At 35.7% G+C, this 16306-nt stretch overlaps 1 protein-coding gene across 1 annotated transcript; it reads right to left on the bottom strand.

Annotated features, from left to right (window-relative positions):
- Positions 1-1220: 1220 nt before the first annotated feature.
- On the bottom strand, positions 1221-15472 carry scamp3 (secretory carrier membrane protein 3). The gene is made up of 9 exons (XM_061742228.1): positions 15110-15472; positions 13673-13753; positions 12484-12597; positions 11585-11705; positions 11239-11367; positions 6939-7098; positions 5945-6046; positions 4662-4779; positions 1221-2014 (listed from the first exon to the last, which is right to left on the bottom strand). Exons 1-9 carry the CDS (start codon positions 15161-15163, stop codon positions 1877-1879), a joined length of 1017 nt encoding a protein of 338 aa, XP_061598212.1. The 5' UTR covers positions 15164-15472; the 3' UTR covers positions 1221-1876.
- Between the last annotated feature and the right edge of the window lie 834 nt (positions 15473-16306).

Here is a 16306-nt window from a genome sequence, read left to right as displayed (position 1 = left end):
TGGGGGAGCACCCTCGCTGGGATAAACCGACACAAAACAAAGGTGCTGAGATCGATAGATTTGGTTTGTTTACATTATATTGACTAAAGACAAAGAAAGAAAGACTGAGGAAAAAAAAAAAGACTGGTCAATAAAATAACTAAAAACCAGAAAAGCAACAGGTTGAAACCAAAGTTGCAGTTTCATTTAGTGTAGCCGCCAGAATAAAATACGTTTTTAGAGAGAACTTATCTCAAAAAACTTTTTTTTTCACTTTTTTGTACAAAAATGTACCACACGACGATAAAACCTACAACCAGTGTGCCAACGCCGTTACCTAGCAACGCGGTTCCACTGCGCAGAAACTAACAAATATGAGGACAGGTGCGCAGCTACTGGGTTGTTTGAATTGGAAAAAAAAAAATTAAAAACAACAAAATATTTCGGTTCAAATTGTATTAAAAATTATTTTTACCAATAAGCATACAGGACTGTCTCAGAAAATTAGAATATTGTGATTTTCTGTAATGCAATTACAAAAACAAAAATGTCATACATTCTGGATTTATTACAAATCAACTGAAATATTGCAAGCCTTTTATTATTATCTCAAAAAATTAGAATATTCTGGGAATCTTAATCTTAAACTGTAAACCATAATCAGCAATATTAAAATAATAAAAGGCTTGCAATATTTCAGTTGATTTATAATGAATCCAGAATGTATGACATTTTTTAAATTACAGAAAATAAAGAACTTTATCACAATATTCTAATTTTCTGAGACAGTCCTGTAGTTGTGGAAAAGGTCAAGTTGCCTATAAAATAACTTAGAATCCAAAGCGAAGCAACAGATTGACACCAAAGTTGCAGTTATTCAGTCGGGATCGGTGTTGCCAGAGAATAAAATACCTAAAATACCTTAGCACTTATCTCTAAAAACTTTTTTTTTTTTTTGGTTAAAAATGTACCGTACGACAATAAAACCTTTTGTGTTTTGCACCAAAGATACTCTATACAGTTTATAGAACGTCTCTGTTTGCACCTACAGCCAGTGTGCCAACGCCGTTTCCTAGCAATGCGGTTCCACTGCGACTGTGCAGGACAGGAACGCAGCAACTGCGTTGTTTGTTTGTAAAAAAAAAAAAAAAAGAACAAAATATTTGGGTTCAAATTGTATTAATAATGTTTATTTTACCAATACGAATAGTTGTGGCAGACTGAAAGCATGACAATATGTATTCTTCTTCTTATTATTTTATTATCATTAATAAAACCAAGACATTGACCTCTAATAACCATCACAAACAGCACCAACAGAACAATGATACTGGAAAACACAACACAACATGTCCAAAATGTTTGCAATATGAGAGATTTTGGCAACACAGAAAACAGGCATTCTCATTTGTAGTGAAAACAAAAACAAATTGTTAGTTAAACACTTAAGCAACAAGAATCAGTGTCGGCTAAAGCTGAGCGGCTCAATCGTGGCTCAAACGTTATAAAAGCAACATTTCAAAGTGCAGCCCCCTCTTTTACACCTTGCTTCAAACATGGGTATTCATAAACACAATCCAAGTCATTTAAACATGGGACTTATCCAGTATAATCCCACCCCACTTGGCACACAGTAATTTTCCTGCTTAACGGACACTGTGTGTGAGAGCATCAAATTTCATAGAGCCACTTGAATCAATCTTTATGATTTGTTACCTCAGTTTGGCAATGCAGCTCTAGATATTAGACAACCCCGGTCTGCCTCATGCATGTGTCTTGAGGTCTGGTTGCCCAGGAAGTAAATATAAAGACTCAGCTCCACCTAACCGGTTCCCCATCACGCTGAAAAGGTCTTCTTGAGCCTCCACACCTCGCCCTCCCGGTCCCGTCGGCTCCTCTACCGAGGTGGAGTGAAGGCTCCCTGGGCGGCAGAGGCGGCCGCCTGGCGCACGGCCTGATTAGACATGACTCCGGTGGCAAACTCAGCCTGAGCCTTCACAAAACTGGCTTCGGTTTGCCTGTACTGACTGTGGATCTGGAGTGGGAAGAGCACAGTAAATGGAGACCTGATAAATGTAGCAATTAAATCAACAAATTATCACCACGGTATGAGTGAAAGATGATAGCCACAACCTGCTTTAAACGTTTGACGGGAGGCCAGGGCAAAGTGCTAAGAGTATTTGCATTTACCAGGTAGTGATTGCACACCTTGACGGTTTTGACTGACGAGATGTACAATTTTTTTGATTGAAATATTATACTTTGAAACTTCTGCTCAGTTAGAGCAGAAGTACCTGGATGGTCAAGTCAAATGTACAGGACTGTCTCAGACATGGTGAGCTGAAAGTTGCAAAAGTTCTCTTGTGCTGCTTTAACAAAGTCACATAAAAACTTGGATATTAACTCCCATCAAAATACACTCTTGTCGCTTTTCAGCGACAATTGTGCATCAAAGAGCATCTACAGGACTGTCTCAGAAAATTAGAATATTGTGATAAAGTTCTTTATTTTCTGTAATGCAATTAAAAAAACAAAAATGTCATACATTCTGGATTCATTACAAATCAACTGAAATATTGCAAGCCTTTTATTATTTTAATATTGCTGATTATGGCTTACAGTTTAAGATTTCCAGAATATTCTAATTTTTTGAGATAGGACATTTGAGTTTTCTTAAGCTGTAAGCCATGATCAGCAATATTAAAATAAAAAAAGGCTTGCAATATTTCAGTTGATTTGTAATGAATCCAGAATGTATGACATTTTTGTTTTTGTAATTGCATTACAGAAAATAAAGAACTTTATCACAATATTCTAATTTTCTGAGACAGTCCTGTACTCCCTTTTTAAGGATCAAATGGAGTCGCCCCCTTCTGGTCGTTAAATAAAACGAATAGGATTTGGTTTACGGCAACTGCTCCATCAGATTTATTTTTAAAACCCAGGAGCCGTGCCCATACTTGTGTGTTTTAGACTATGTGTGTTTTTAATGTCAGTTTTAAAGCTGATCTTAAGAAAAAGTCAATGGAAATTTAAGATAATCGTTCATGTTTTTAAAAAAGGGTTCATATATAAGTGGTAATCCTAAAGCAAAGCAGTTGTCAAGAAGTGATATACTAATTTCATTTAATGTCTTCTTCCCCCACCTTGTGTTTGCAGTTAGCGACGCTCACATGATCTAAAGCAGCACCTTCTGAGGTTCATACAGAGCCAAGTTTACTGCAGTCAAGGCAGATAACAACGTTTTTATACATTGATATTACAAGAGTTTCTTTCAAGTCTGTTTTTAAGACATAAACTACAATACCGTGGCATAAGAATGCTTAAAAACAAAACAAAACAAAACATAAAAATTCGGGATTATTTTGTGTTTTATGAAAAACAATTAATCTGAAACTTACATTCTGATGGGATTTATGAAATCATTATAGCAGCACAAAAGACTTTCATGTTAAAATACCAGTTTCAATTTAATTTGAAAGAGTATTTGATCACGTTTAGGAGGTGCGGTTAAGTCTTTGTGCCATTCTGTCCCTACTATTGGGAAAACCCAGCTCAAGAAAGTGTGGACCCTCATCCGGGTGGTTTTCTGTGACAGCTGTATCGGATTTTGGGGCACTAAATCACACATGAATATTAATTAAATTACCTTACAGAGCTCCGGATTACATCATTTCAGACACTCAAGAAAGTAATGAAGCAAGAGAAAACATGAAAGTGAAAAAAGTCCCATTAGGGCGACCTGGTGAGCTGAAAGTTGCAAAAGTTCTCTTGTGCTGCTTTAACAAAGTCACATAAAAACTTGGATATTAACTCCCATCAAAATACACTCTTATCGCTTTTCAGCGACATACACCGTTTGAATCAAAATGTCAGTCACAGGAATTGTGAATCAAAGAGCATCTATACAGGACTGTCTCAGAAAATTAGAATATTGTGATTTTCTGTAATGCAATTACAAAAACAGAAATGTCATACATTCTGGATTCATTACAAATCAACTGAAATATTGCAAGCCTTTTATTATTCTAATATTGCTGATCATGGCTTACAGTTTAAGAAAACTCAAATATCCTATCTCAAAAAATTAGAATATTCTGGGAATCTTAATCTTAAACTGTAAACCATAATCAGCAATATTAAAATAATAAAAGGCTTGCAATATTTCAGTTGATTTGTAATGAATCCAGAATGTATGACTTTTTTTTTTTTTTTTTTTTTTTAAATTGCATTACAGAAAATAAAGAACATTATCACAATATTCTAATTTTCTGAGTCAGTCCTGTACAATAACACATGTTTGGTCACTAAAGTGTTTAGCAACTTCTTACATAGCTACCTGACATCAAATTAGAGACTTTACCAAGCATGAAAAATTACCTTCATTTCCCCAAGTAATGGGAACGAAGCAATGCTCTTATCTTGGGCCGAAAGACTCACGCGTGCGTGTTGGGGTGCACTAAAAATACTCTGATACATGATTCATGTGATTGACATTTTGATTCAAACGGTGCTGAAAGCAACATGAGTCTGCATGTGTATTTAATTGTGCACCTCAAAATATCTTTTTAATCTTCTCCTCCACAAGAGGATACCAGTCATGTATTATCTGTATGAATTAATTCTGGCAATAAGACAGACCTAATTTGTGTTGCTAGCAGTGAAAAAACCAAAGTGCTCACCCTCTTCAGCATGACGACTCCCATGGCAGCCTGGCCAGTGAAGCAGATGGCATTGATCATCATGATGGCACCGACGGGGACACTCGTCTTCAGAGCAGCCAGACTCACGATCCAGCCACTGAGAGGAAAACAAGGTCAAATCAAATACAGAGAGAAACATATATAAAAATGTGGGGGGAAAAGTTATACATTATTTTTGTCTGAACAAACATTAAAAAAGAAATTACTACATTAGGCACAGAAAATGATATTCATACCTGGTATTCGTGAAGTGTATGTTTTCTCTGTTAGAACTCTGATTTAATTATGACAATTTTATAAATGGTTAATAAATTTAACCCCTGCACGTAGTAGCAGTCCCTCCAACTAGAACAGGGGTCGGCAACCAGAGCCGCATGCGGCTCTTTAGCGCGGCCCTGGTGGCTTCCTGGAGCTTTTTCAAAAATGTTTGACTTTTTTTTTCCCTTTTTTTCTTCTTTTTTCTCTTTTTTTTCCCTTTTATTCTCTTTTCTTTCTTTTTTCTTTTTTTCTTTTTTACTTTCCTTTTTAATCTCAACATTTCGACTTTTTTCACGACATTTCGACTTTTTTCTCAGCATTTCGACTTTTTTCCTCTCGATTGTACTTCAACATTAATCTCGAAATTTTGACTTTTTTCTTTGAATTTTGACTTTTTTCTAGACATTTCGACTTTTTTCTCAAAGTGCATAATAATTCCCCCAGTTATAACTAATATAGAAGCATGCAGCATGTGTTGCCTTCATTCTAAAGCTTTTCAAGACTTTTCATTTTTTGCGGCTCGAGACATATTCGTTTTTTGTGTTTTTGGTCCAATACGGCTCTTTCAACATTTTGGGTTGCCGACCCCTGAACTAGAATATCTGTTCATTTCTCTATTGCTGACATCTTTTTCCCCTTTAAAAGTGTCGGAGTGGGAAAAACCCCAGTGTAAATGCTGAGGTTTAGTGTCTCCTGTGAAAGGAGATGTCTTTGGATATAAAGGAGGTTCTCCATTTAGGTACAACTCAAATGAATAAAGAAAAGAGACAGGAAACTACATAAAAAGCTATGCAGTTTACAGTAAAACCACCGTTCTTTTTTTATTAGCAATAACTGTGCTTTCTCCACTATGACAAGCGTGCCATCGAAAAAGAAACGTTTATATTTATTTGGAATCGTGTACGTTTTTCTCAACCCGATCAGATGCCGATCGTTTTCAATGCACGTCTAAACATGAACTGGAGGCAGCTGCCGAACACGGACGGGTTGTGATTCTCTCGTACCTGAATCCCCATCCAGGGATACCGATGGTCATGATGACAAAGACGCCCACTTGGGCGAAGAAAATGAAGAAGAAGACGAAGAAGTTGAAGGAACTGTCACTCCTACAGAAGGAGAAAATGTTTATATAAAAACTTAAAAATGCAGTAACGAAATATAGGAACTTTACTGTAGCACAAACAATAAAAATAAAACATTTATTAGCAAGTTAATGATAAAAAATGTATTCAAGAGTAGGGCTGGGCGATATGGACCAAAAGTCATATCTCGATATTTTCTAGCTGAATGGCGATACTCGATATATATCGATATTTTCTCTGTGACATAATTGGGGTTTCCCCCAAAGCATTATAGCAATATCTCTGTTAGCTTCATTTTTTTCTGAGGCAAACCCTTAAAAAAACAGTCAGTTATAATACAAAGCCTCGTGCCAAATGTCACACAGGTACCTTTATTAACAGAGGTCTGCACAATATCAAAATGTATAAAACAAATGAAATAAAAATAAACTGCCTGCATATATAGAATAAAAATGCTTCTTGAATAAAATAAAACAAATATCCCTTTCCTGCATAACAATTAAATTAAAATACACTGTGCAACTAATACAATGTGGACAGTAACAGGCAGACTTTTCCACTGAGGTTGACAGTTGTGCAAATAACAAAACATTTGTTCAAATCTCAAATAAAACATGTAAACAGATATTGCATCTCTTTGAGCAAATCTCAACTAATTACAACAAGTCAACTACTGTACATTTTACAGATTTTGTGCCAGGAAAACTAACCTGTCAACACTGTCAGGTTTCAGCACACAAAGGTACTTTTCTGCCAGCGCGAGGGTTCAGCGTTGATGTACAGTCAATTTGTCGCAAAATAAGCTATATCCATATAAACGATATTGTCTCGTACCATATCGTGTTTGAAAATATATCGATATATATTAAAATCTCGATATATCGCCCAGCCCTGTTCAAGAGACAGCAGCACCCACCTGAAGGCTTTGTACATGGGTCGATACCAACAGATGAAGGAGCAGGGGGTGAAGAGCAGGGCCCAGAGGATGGCCAGACCCAAACCGACCCCGCCGGAGGCGTCCACGATGAACATCGCCAGGGAGGAGACCAGGTTAAACAGCAGCGTGCAGGTGCAGACTAAAAAATAGCACGGAAAGGGATGTGTCAATTAAGGGGAAGATCACGAGTGTCCAAATTCAGGCATTTTCCACATGGTGGATTCACCGTTATCTAAAGAGTCATTTTGTTCTGTATGATGTTAAATAATTCCGATAACCGTAAAAATGGTTTGTTTTAGTCTGTTTTCAACAAACAACTGTCACAAAGTTCAGAAGCTCAAAAAATAATGTTGTTATGTTGTAATCCAATCATTTAATATAATATACCAAAACACAGTCTTGATGTTCTGTTAAAAAAAAAAAAAAGAAAAAAGTAGGCGTTCCGATTAATTTTTATACATTTGTTACAGATGACAGATTTGTTACCAATATGACAAGTTCCTTTGTTTCTAATGTATAATTGATTTATGCAGATAAATGCTCCAATAAACAATCTGTCTTCAGCTGTTCAATAGGCACGCTGGAGCTCGACTTCATGTGATGTAGAACTTGTCATATAAACGTAGAAACCTGCTACCAAAAAGAGATTCTGATCTTGGTCAAGCATTTATTTAGTTTTTCATATTTATGTATCATAAAAAAGTATATATTATGCTGGTTTTTTTTCCAAGATGGCGCTGCGCTAGTGGCGACTCGTTTGCAGCAGCTCCGTCGACTCGTCTGTATATTGTCTCGTTTTATATGTTTTGGACTATTGTTCAGTCCTGTTTTCTGTGAAAACGTGTGCTTTTTCAGACTCCATAACCAGGACTGCTCTCAGTAGCTAACGGACAAGAATAATAACATGTGCAATAACTAGATGTGCAATAATCATATGTGCAATATCCATGCAATACCTGTCTACCTCACATTCATTCTACCTGCTGTTTTGCACTGTTTTTCTTCCTTTGCACTATTTTTTTATCTTATATTTTTTATCTTTTTATCTCCACTGCAATGTATATATTGTCCATATTTTGTAATTATATATATCTTTTACTTTTTTACCTTTTTACCCCCTTCCCCACATGCGTGTGTGTGTGTGTATGTGTGTGTGTGTGTGTGTGTGTGTGTATGTTAAGTGTACTGCTGCTAACACGTGAGTTTCTCCATTGAGGGAGTAATAAAGGACTATCTTATCTTATCTTAGAAGTACAAACACTGTATATACAAGAAGAGATTGATAAGAATGCTACATTTGTTTCATATAATTGTATTTAGTGATAGAAGTAACTTTGACAGATGGAAGGTCAGACTGAGGGTTTAAATACGTCTGTAAAAGATTGTTGCTTCCAAGATTTTAACTTTTACCAATGCCTTTGTCAACATTCCTCACTATGTACTGGTTATGTCATACCCCCTTTTCAGACAATTTGCATCAATCATTTTTTCATTCATACAAGGTTAATCTGCGTGACTTATTTTACAGATATTGATGTAAAAAATGGGTCTGGTTTCACTTACAGGACTGTCTCAGAAAATTTGAATATTGTGATTTTCCGTAATGCAATTACAAAAACAAAAATGTCATACATTCTGGATTCATTACAAATCAACTGAAATATTGCAAGTCTTTTATTATTTTAATATTGCTGATCATGGCTTACAGCTTAAGAAAACTTAAATATCCTATCTCAAAAAATTTGAATATTCTGGGAATAAAATAAAATAATAAAAAAAAGGCTTGCAATATTTCAGTTGATTTGTAATAAATCCAGAATGTATGACATATTTTTTTTTTTTTTTTTTTTTTAAATTGCATTACAGAAAATAAAGAACTATATCACAATATTCTATTTTTCTGAGACAGTCCTGTATATATTGATATGTACACGACTGAAAAATCTAACATCCACCCAGGTGATATTTGGAAAAACTCATTTGTTGTGAAGAAAAGTGGACTGATTCTCCTCTCGTGCCCAGCGTGTCCTCCAAGGCCTCCATGTAGCAGTGAAGTGTCAGAGTCCTTGTACAAACACTGAAACTCTTACAACCAATAGTACGGCAGGAATGTCAACCACTCCATGCCACACCATTCGTTTTACAGCCCGTTTTTCAGTGGAGAGAAAAAAAACCAAACCACCACACAAAAACCTTACAGTTTTACCCAACTCGACTGAAATGTTAAAACAACACTGCATTTTTTTGTTCACCATAAGATTCTGATTTCAAAATCCTGGCATCTCTGACTTGTATCAGAGTGAATGGGACGTCCCGTACTAACAAACTACGACCGACCAGCCTGGAAATGCAACGTTGTGGTTCAGACCAGATCACTATTGTAAGAACGTGCGTCACATTGCAGAACCCATAACACACCAACCTGGCTGACTTAATGTAAGAGCTGCCAACGGAAAAAGTGAAAAGACTAAGTTGCAGGAAGGAGAAAGGAAAAAGATTGGGAGAATCTTGGAAAGTCTTTTACTTGTTGGTAAGAGCTACAAGAAGAAAACAGGAGACAGAAATGTCTTATCAATGATAACTGGCTTGCTGTGTTTGGTCACTGTGGTTTCTTGTTTTGATGTGCCAATAAAGTGGTGCACTCTGTAGTTTTGTGTTTACGCATTTTGTCAACATTTATACAGGACTGTCTCAGAAAATTTGAATATTGTGATTTTCTGTAATGCAATTACAAAAACAAAAATGTCATACATTCTGATTCATTACAAATAAACTGAAATATTGCCAGCCTTTTATTATTTTAATATTGCTGATCATGGCTTACAGCTTAAGAAAACTCACTATTCACTATATCAAATATCCTATCTCAAAAAATTAGAATATTCTGGGAATCTTAATTTTAAACTGTAAGCCATAATCAGCAATATTAAAATAATAAAAGGCTTGCAATATTTCCGTTGATTTGTAATGAATCCAGAATGTATGACATTTTTATTATTATTATTTTTTTTTTAAATTGCATTACAGAAAATAAAGAACTTTATCACAATATTATAATTTTCTGAGACAGTCCTGTACACGTTGCAAACGTGCAAGTTCTGAGAATTGACTAATGTGAAAGTGCGATGTGTTCTCCTGAAACGGTGCTTGTCAAGTTGTTTGGGCTACAGACTGCAAAATAAGTTTAACTTTGTGTCAGGTGACTCTTATTTGTAGAGATACGGCAGGTAAGAATGACTATATGTTGCTGTTGGAAGCTGAAGTGCTTCTTCTTGTGTTGTCTCCGTTGGTCCTGTAGGCTTTGTTTTCTTAGCTGGGTGTAGTGGGTTTCACTGGGTAAAAACCATCATCCACATATAACCCTATCAGTGTGTAGGGTACGATTCATGGCTTGTATTTAGCATTATGAAATTACTAGACCCCACTAGAGCTATAATCAGTACTGGAGATGAGGGGGGATGAGGGGGGACAACATCCCCCCCTGAAATAAAAACGGTCCAAATCATCCCCCCTGTAAAACTGCCATCCCCCCTTTCCATCCCTTATGTCATTTCATCAATGAATGTGGTTTTACTGCTATTTCAACATTTAGAGTCATCACCAGAAAAATAACACCAGAAAAACAACTTTTTTGACAATTTTCACCTGTTTCAAGTCAATTTTCACTTGAAATAAGTAGAAAAATCTGCCAGTGGGACAAGATGTATCTTCTTTTTACAAGCAAAAAATCTTGTTCCACTGGCAGATTTTGGCAGATTTTTTCTGGCTAATTTTAAGTGAAAATCTACTTGAAACAGATGAAAATTGTTGTTTTTTTTCCAGTGATGAGTCTTGTTTTAAGTGTAATAAGATTTTTTTACTAAAATGAGACATTTTAACTAGAAATAGGACAAATATTCTTTTTTTGCAGTGATCCATTTTACTTATCCTGTGAAGGACAGAGTCATATTGATAAGTTCAGAAAAGTGTTTTTTATTGTTTTGTTTTGATGTATTTGATGTAAGCCCAGTGGATATTTAAAGCTTACAGAAGGCTGCATTTAACTGCTGCTATGTCATTCCTGCAGTATTTCTGCAGGTGTTTTGGTCAGTGCTATTATTTGTAATGTATTATATTATTTGTAATCAGCACAAATTATCTGTCCCCATATGATAAAATCCACCACACCCCCTGATTTTTTTTACAATTCCATGTACTGGCTATAGGTGACCCCAAGATCAAACACCCGGTTGTTCCAATGCTGCTTTCAGACACTATAGATACAAGATTGAGGACTCACACATCCAGAAGTAGTACATGATGGTGACGGTACGCTGGAACCGCTGGGTGATCTCCACGTCGATGTCCTGATAGAAGCAGGGGCCCACAGGGAAGAACGAAGGCAGTGGAGGCCAGTTATTCTGACGAGCTGAGGAAAAGAATACAGGAAGAGAGAGTGACTGCAATAACTGTTTATTCTGATATTAATGCAATATGGACCAATGTGCTTTTTCTCTGGAAAAATAAAATACAGAATTCTATAACCATGACATATCTTTTAATGGTTCACTATCAATCTTATCCTGAAATCCACATTAATTAGTTCCTCCAAATCTATTTGTATCTGCCGTTTCTCTGTTTCTTACAGGCTCCAGGTCCAAGGCCGTGTGACTGCAGCTCCCGCTCCCTCCTCTCAAGCTCCTGGGCTTTTTTCTCCAGCTCTTCCTGCTTCCTGAGGAGCTCCGCCGTGGTAGCGTTCACTGCAGGCTTACACATACAGGCAGGAGACAAATAACACATCCAAACTGCACTGAACTTTCAAAATAACTTGTGTAAAATGGTGGAGAGAATTACATAAAGGATTTCAAAACATGCAAATTTGTGCACGATCATTTGTATCAAGGTGATGTAAAAGCTTAGCTACAGATTCAAAAACTGCTTCAAGTACAGGACTGTGTCAGAAAATTAGAATATTGTGATAAAGTTCTTTATTTTCTGTAATGCAATTAAAAAAACAAAAATGTCATACATTCTGGATTCATTACAAATCAACTGAAATATTGCAAGCCTTTTATTATTTTAATATTGCTGATCATGGCTTACAGTTTAAGATTAAGATTCCCAGAATATTATAATTTTTTGAGATAGGATATTTGAGTTTTCTTAAACTGTAAGCCATGATCAGCAATATTAAAATAATAAAAGGCTTGCAATATTTCAGTTAATTTGTAATGAATCCAGAATGTATGACATTTTAGTTTTTGTAATTGCATTACAGAAAATCACAATATTCTAATTTTCTGAGACAGTCCTGTACAAGTTTTAGGGTGCTTAAAGATGCTTGCATTAATCTATTCACATCAAGTAATGATTTTTTTCTTATTTTAAAGATTCGGTACCCAGCTGTATATAGAGAAACTCTGTAGTCGACTTGTGATGTAATATCCTTTAAAAAGAAAGAAAAACAACCTTCCAGTGACTGTGAAGAAACAGTTGTGTACTCTGCTAATACTAGTATGTGCTTGGGCAACTGCAGCGTGAATACCTGCGAGTTATAGGAGCCGTAGTTGCGAGCCTCGGTGGGCGTCGTCCTGCTGGGCGGCGTCTGTGCAGGAACGGCTGGAGCAGAGGGAGAGGTGGGCTCGTACGGTGGCGGAGGCTGCAGAAACAAAAACACAACATGCATCCATTAATATGATTAATAATGTGGCAACAATAGGATAGTACACGTGATGGTTAAAAAGAATAGATAATTGAAGGTAAAACTGTGATCGTAACACTCATGGCCAGTAATGATATGAGCCCAGGCTGTTTCCTAGCAACTAAACTCACACAGTGATACAGTTCATGGTATATGAACACAGTGCATGAACTGTGTCACTGTATGAATATATAAACATATTTAATACACAATTTAAACATCACAATGAGGCCAAGGACATAACATATCGAACAACGGCGCTCAAGGGCTCTGACACTTCTAGTGTCATGTGGTTTGGCCTATTTTAATAAAAAAGATGAGTCATAAAGTGCACATTTGCTTAATTATTCATATAGATAATGTCCCTCAGCTTGCAGGGAGAAGGCCTTATAGAAAGCAGCCTGACAATGAGATACATGAAAGGTTATAACAGATTGTGTTAAAAACTTAAAAGATGATAATGAATGGTAAATAAGTCAGAACTTCTGCTATATCATCCTCTTATCTGCCATTTCCCTAGAGTAATGCAAGAGCTTTTATGTTTCAGAAATTGCACAGTCATGATAATTATATAGCCATCTTATTGCATATGACCTATTGCCTGTAGTAGTATGAAGTTGTTTTGCTTTCACTTCACCATCGGCTGAAACCAGACTGAATGTCAGGAACTTCTCTCTTTTATTTACTTATTTATTTATTTGAAACCCCAACTACAATGGTACAAATATTGTTGTTTTTATCCCCCAAAGCTGCACAGCTCAAGTTTGGAAACATTTGGGGTTTGTTGTGAATGGAAGAGGAGAGGGTGGCACAGCGTCGCCTTCACATGACAGTAATATAACCAAGATCATTTCTGAGTTTTAATATCTTTCAAACAAAAACAGCCTACACAAAAAAGCCTGATAATTACTTTACAAAGGGTACACATGTGTGGTAATGAGGTAAACACATACACATATGGGACGAGGGAAAATACTTTTTTCATGCATAAGCACATTGCTTTGTCATTAGTGAAAATCCAAATAGTACTCACCCCTGTTGGATTGTCAAATGGGTTGTAGAGATCCAGTGTGGCATATCCTGTGTTGCTGCTGTGTTGAGTCACAGCAGGATCCTAACAAATACAAAAATGCATACAAATAATATTAATAATAACTGAGATTCAGTTATTATGGTGTTTCCGAGTCAACCTACAGGACTGTCTCAGAAAATTAGAATATTGTGATAAAGTCCTTTATTTTCTGTAATGCAAAAATGTCATACATTCTGGATTCTTTACAAATCAACTGAAATATTGCAAGCCTTTTATTATTTTAATATTGCTGATCAATGCTGCCTCATTCAAAGTATCCTTCGACCCTTTTGCTGACTTTGCTGACGTTTTTAAAATGCATTGTTAATATGGACAAATAGCCAGTTTTATATTCCAAAATAAGTCTTTTATCGTTGGGCTATTTCCAAACTTGTGTCTTATAACTCTTCTTTTCTTTTTGTTTTTCTTAATCAAATTGTGAACATTCACAAGGACATTTTTATTTTATTTTGTCAAATCAAGGATAATGTCAACTACAGGACTGTCTCAGAAAATTTAAATATTGTGATAAAAGTCCTTTATTTTCTGTAATGAAAAAATGTCATACATTCTGGATTCATTACAAATCAACTGAAATATTGCAAGCCTTTTATTATTTTAATATTGCTGATCATGGCTTACAGCTTAAGAAAACTCAAATATCCTATCTCAAAAAATTGAAATATTCTGGGAATCTTAATCTTAAACTGTAACCCATGATCAGCAATATTAAAATAATAAAAGGCTTGCAATATTTCAGTTGATTTGTAATGAAAGTATGACATTTTAGTTTTTTTTAAATTGCATTACAGAAAATAAAGAACTTTATCACAATATTCTAATTTTCTGAGACAGTCCTGTACATTTGGCGAAAGGGAGTGCATCGTATTATTATGCACAGGACTGTCTCAGAAAATTAGAATATTGTGATAAAGTTCTTTATTTTCTATAATGCAATTTAAAAAACAAAAATGACATACATTCTGGATTCATTACAAATCAACTGAAATATTGCAAGCCTTTTATTATTTTAATATTGCTGATTATAGCTTACAGTTTAAGATTAAGATTCCCAGAATATTCTATTTTTTTTAGATAGGATATTTGAGTTTTCTTAAGCTGTAAGCCATGATCAGCAATATTAAAATAATAAAAGGCTTGCAATATTTCAGTTGATTTGTAATGAATCCAGAATGTATGACATTTTTGCATTACAGAAAAATAAAGAACTTTATCACAATATTTTAATTTTCTGAGACAGTCCTGTATGTCCACTGTTAATAAAAGCACCAAGGGTTGAAGGGAGACAGATTGGACCAGAACATCCACGTCACATGAGCAACAACACGCCCGACATCAAACCTGACAGGAAACTGGAACATAAATACAGGTCTTCACCTGGAAAGGGTTCTGGTCTTCCATCGGCTCCGGAAAGCTGGTATATTTGGACATATCTGCGGCTGCTGACGTCGAGAAAGCCGCAACTCAATACCAACGTCAGAGGAGAAAGATGAGAAAACCGTTTTCAGTCCAGCAGGTTTTAACGCTGCCTTTGGTTCCGTTTCTGGAGCGGCGACGCAATCAGCGAGACGCGCCTGCGCTGCTCATATCTCCGTTTAAACGACCCACACAATGGCTGAAACCACCGCGTTTTATCTTCTTTATTCCCGGGGTCTGCTTAGTAGTTATGCGACGTTAGCCGGGGGAAGAGCAGGGTCGTATTTTTCTCCCGCAGGAAAACATCAGTGGAAAGGGGAAATGACCACGTGACCGAGGCAGTCACATGACTGCTGCGGCACAAGGTCACGTGGGAGATGGAATGGGGCGGAGCCTGAAACCTGACTCATTTAGTTCTTTTAATATCTTTTATTTATTTATTTTTTTGGTAGGTTGGCTGAAACCTGTTCCTTTTAAAAAGGGATATTTGAGTCCATTGTTAATATATTTATTTGATAAGGAATCTTATGTACAGAACAGGTCATGGAACTAAAACAAGACAAAGACAAAAGACATTTCACCACATAGTTGACGTTATCCTTGATTTGACAAAATGAAATAAAAATTTCCTTGTGAATGTTCACAATTTGGTTAAGAAAAACAAAAAGAAAAGAAGAGTTATAAGACACAACTGTGATAAACTGTGATAAAGTTCTTTATTTTCTGTAATGCAATTAAAAAAACAAAAATGTCATACATTCTGGATTCATTACAAATCAACTGAAATATTGCAAGCCTTTTATTATTTTAATATTGCTGATTAGGGTTTACAGTTTAAGATTAAGATTCCCAGAATATTCTAATTTTTTGAGATAGGATATTTGAGTTTTCTTAAGCTGTAAGCCATGATCAGCAATATTAAAATAATAAAAGGCTTGCAATATTTCAGTTGATTTGTAATGAAAATCCAGAATGTATGACATTTTTTTTTTTTGTAATTGCATTACAGAAAATCACAATATTCTAATTTTCTGATACAGTCCTGTATTTTGGAATATAAAACTGGCTATTTGTCCATATTAACAATGCATTTTAAAAATGTCAGCAAAGTCAGCAAAAGGGTTGAAGGATACTTTGAATGAGGCAGCAGTGATCATT

Source organism: Cololabis saira, chromosome 15, assembly GCF_033807715.1.
Source record: "Cololabis saira isolate AMF1-May2022 chromosome 15, fColSai1.1, whole genome shotgun sequence".
In the NCBI taxonomy this organism is placed as follows: domain Eukaryota; kingdom Metazoa; phylum Chordata; class Actinopteri; order Beloniformes; family Belonidae; genus Cololabis; species Cololabis saira.
Note: the sequence above shows the minus strand (reverse complement) of the source record. Positions and strands in the feature narration are given on the sequence as shown.

Coding starts and splice junctions, on each gene's coding strand:
- scamp3 (XM_061742228.1), bottom strand. CDS start 15,163: ATGTCCAAATATACCAGCTTTCCGGAGCCGATGGAAGACCAGAACCCT. Junction 12,598..13,672: donor CATTTGACAATCCAACAGGG/GTGAGTACTATT, acceptor TTGTTTCTGCAG/CCTCCGCCACCGTACGAGCC. Junction 11,706..12,483: donor ACGGCTCCTATAACTCGCAG/GTATTCACGCTG, acceptor TGTATGTGTAAG/CCTGCAGTGAACGCTACCAC.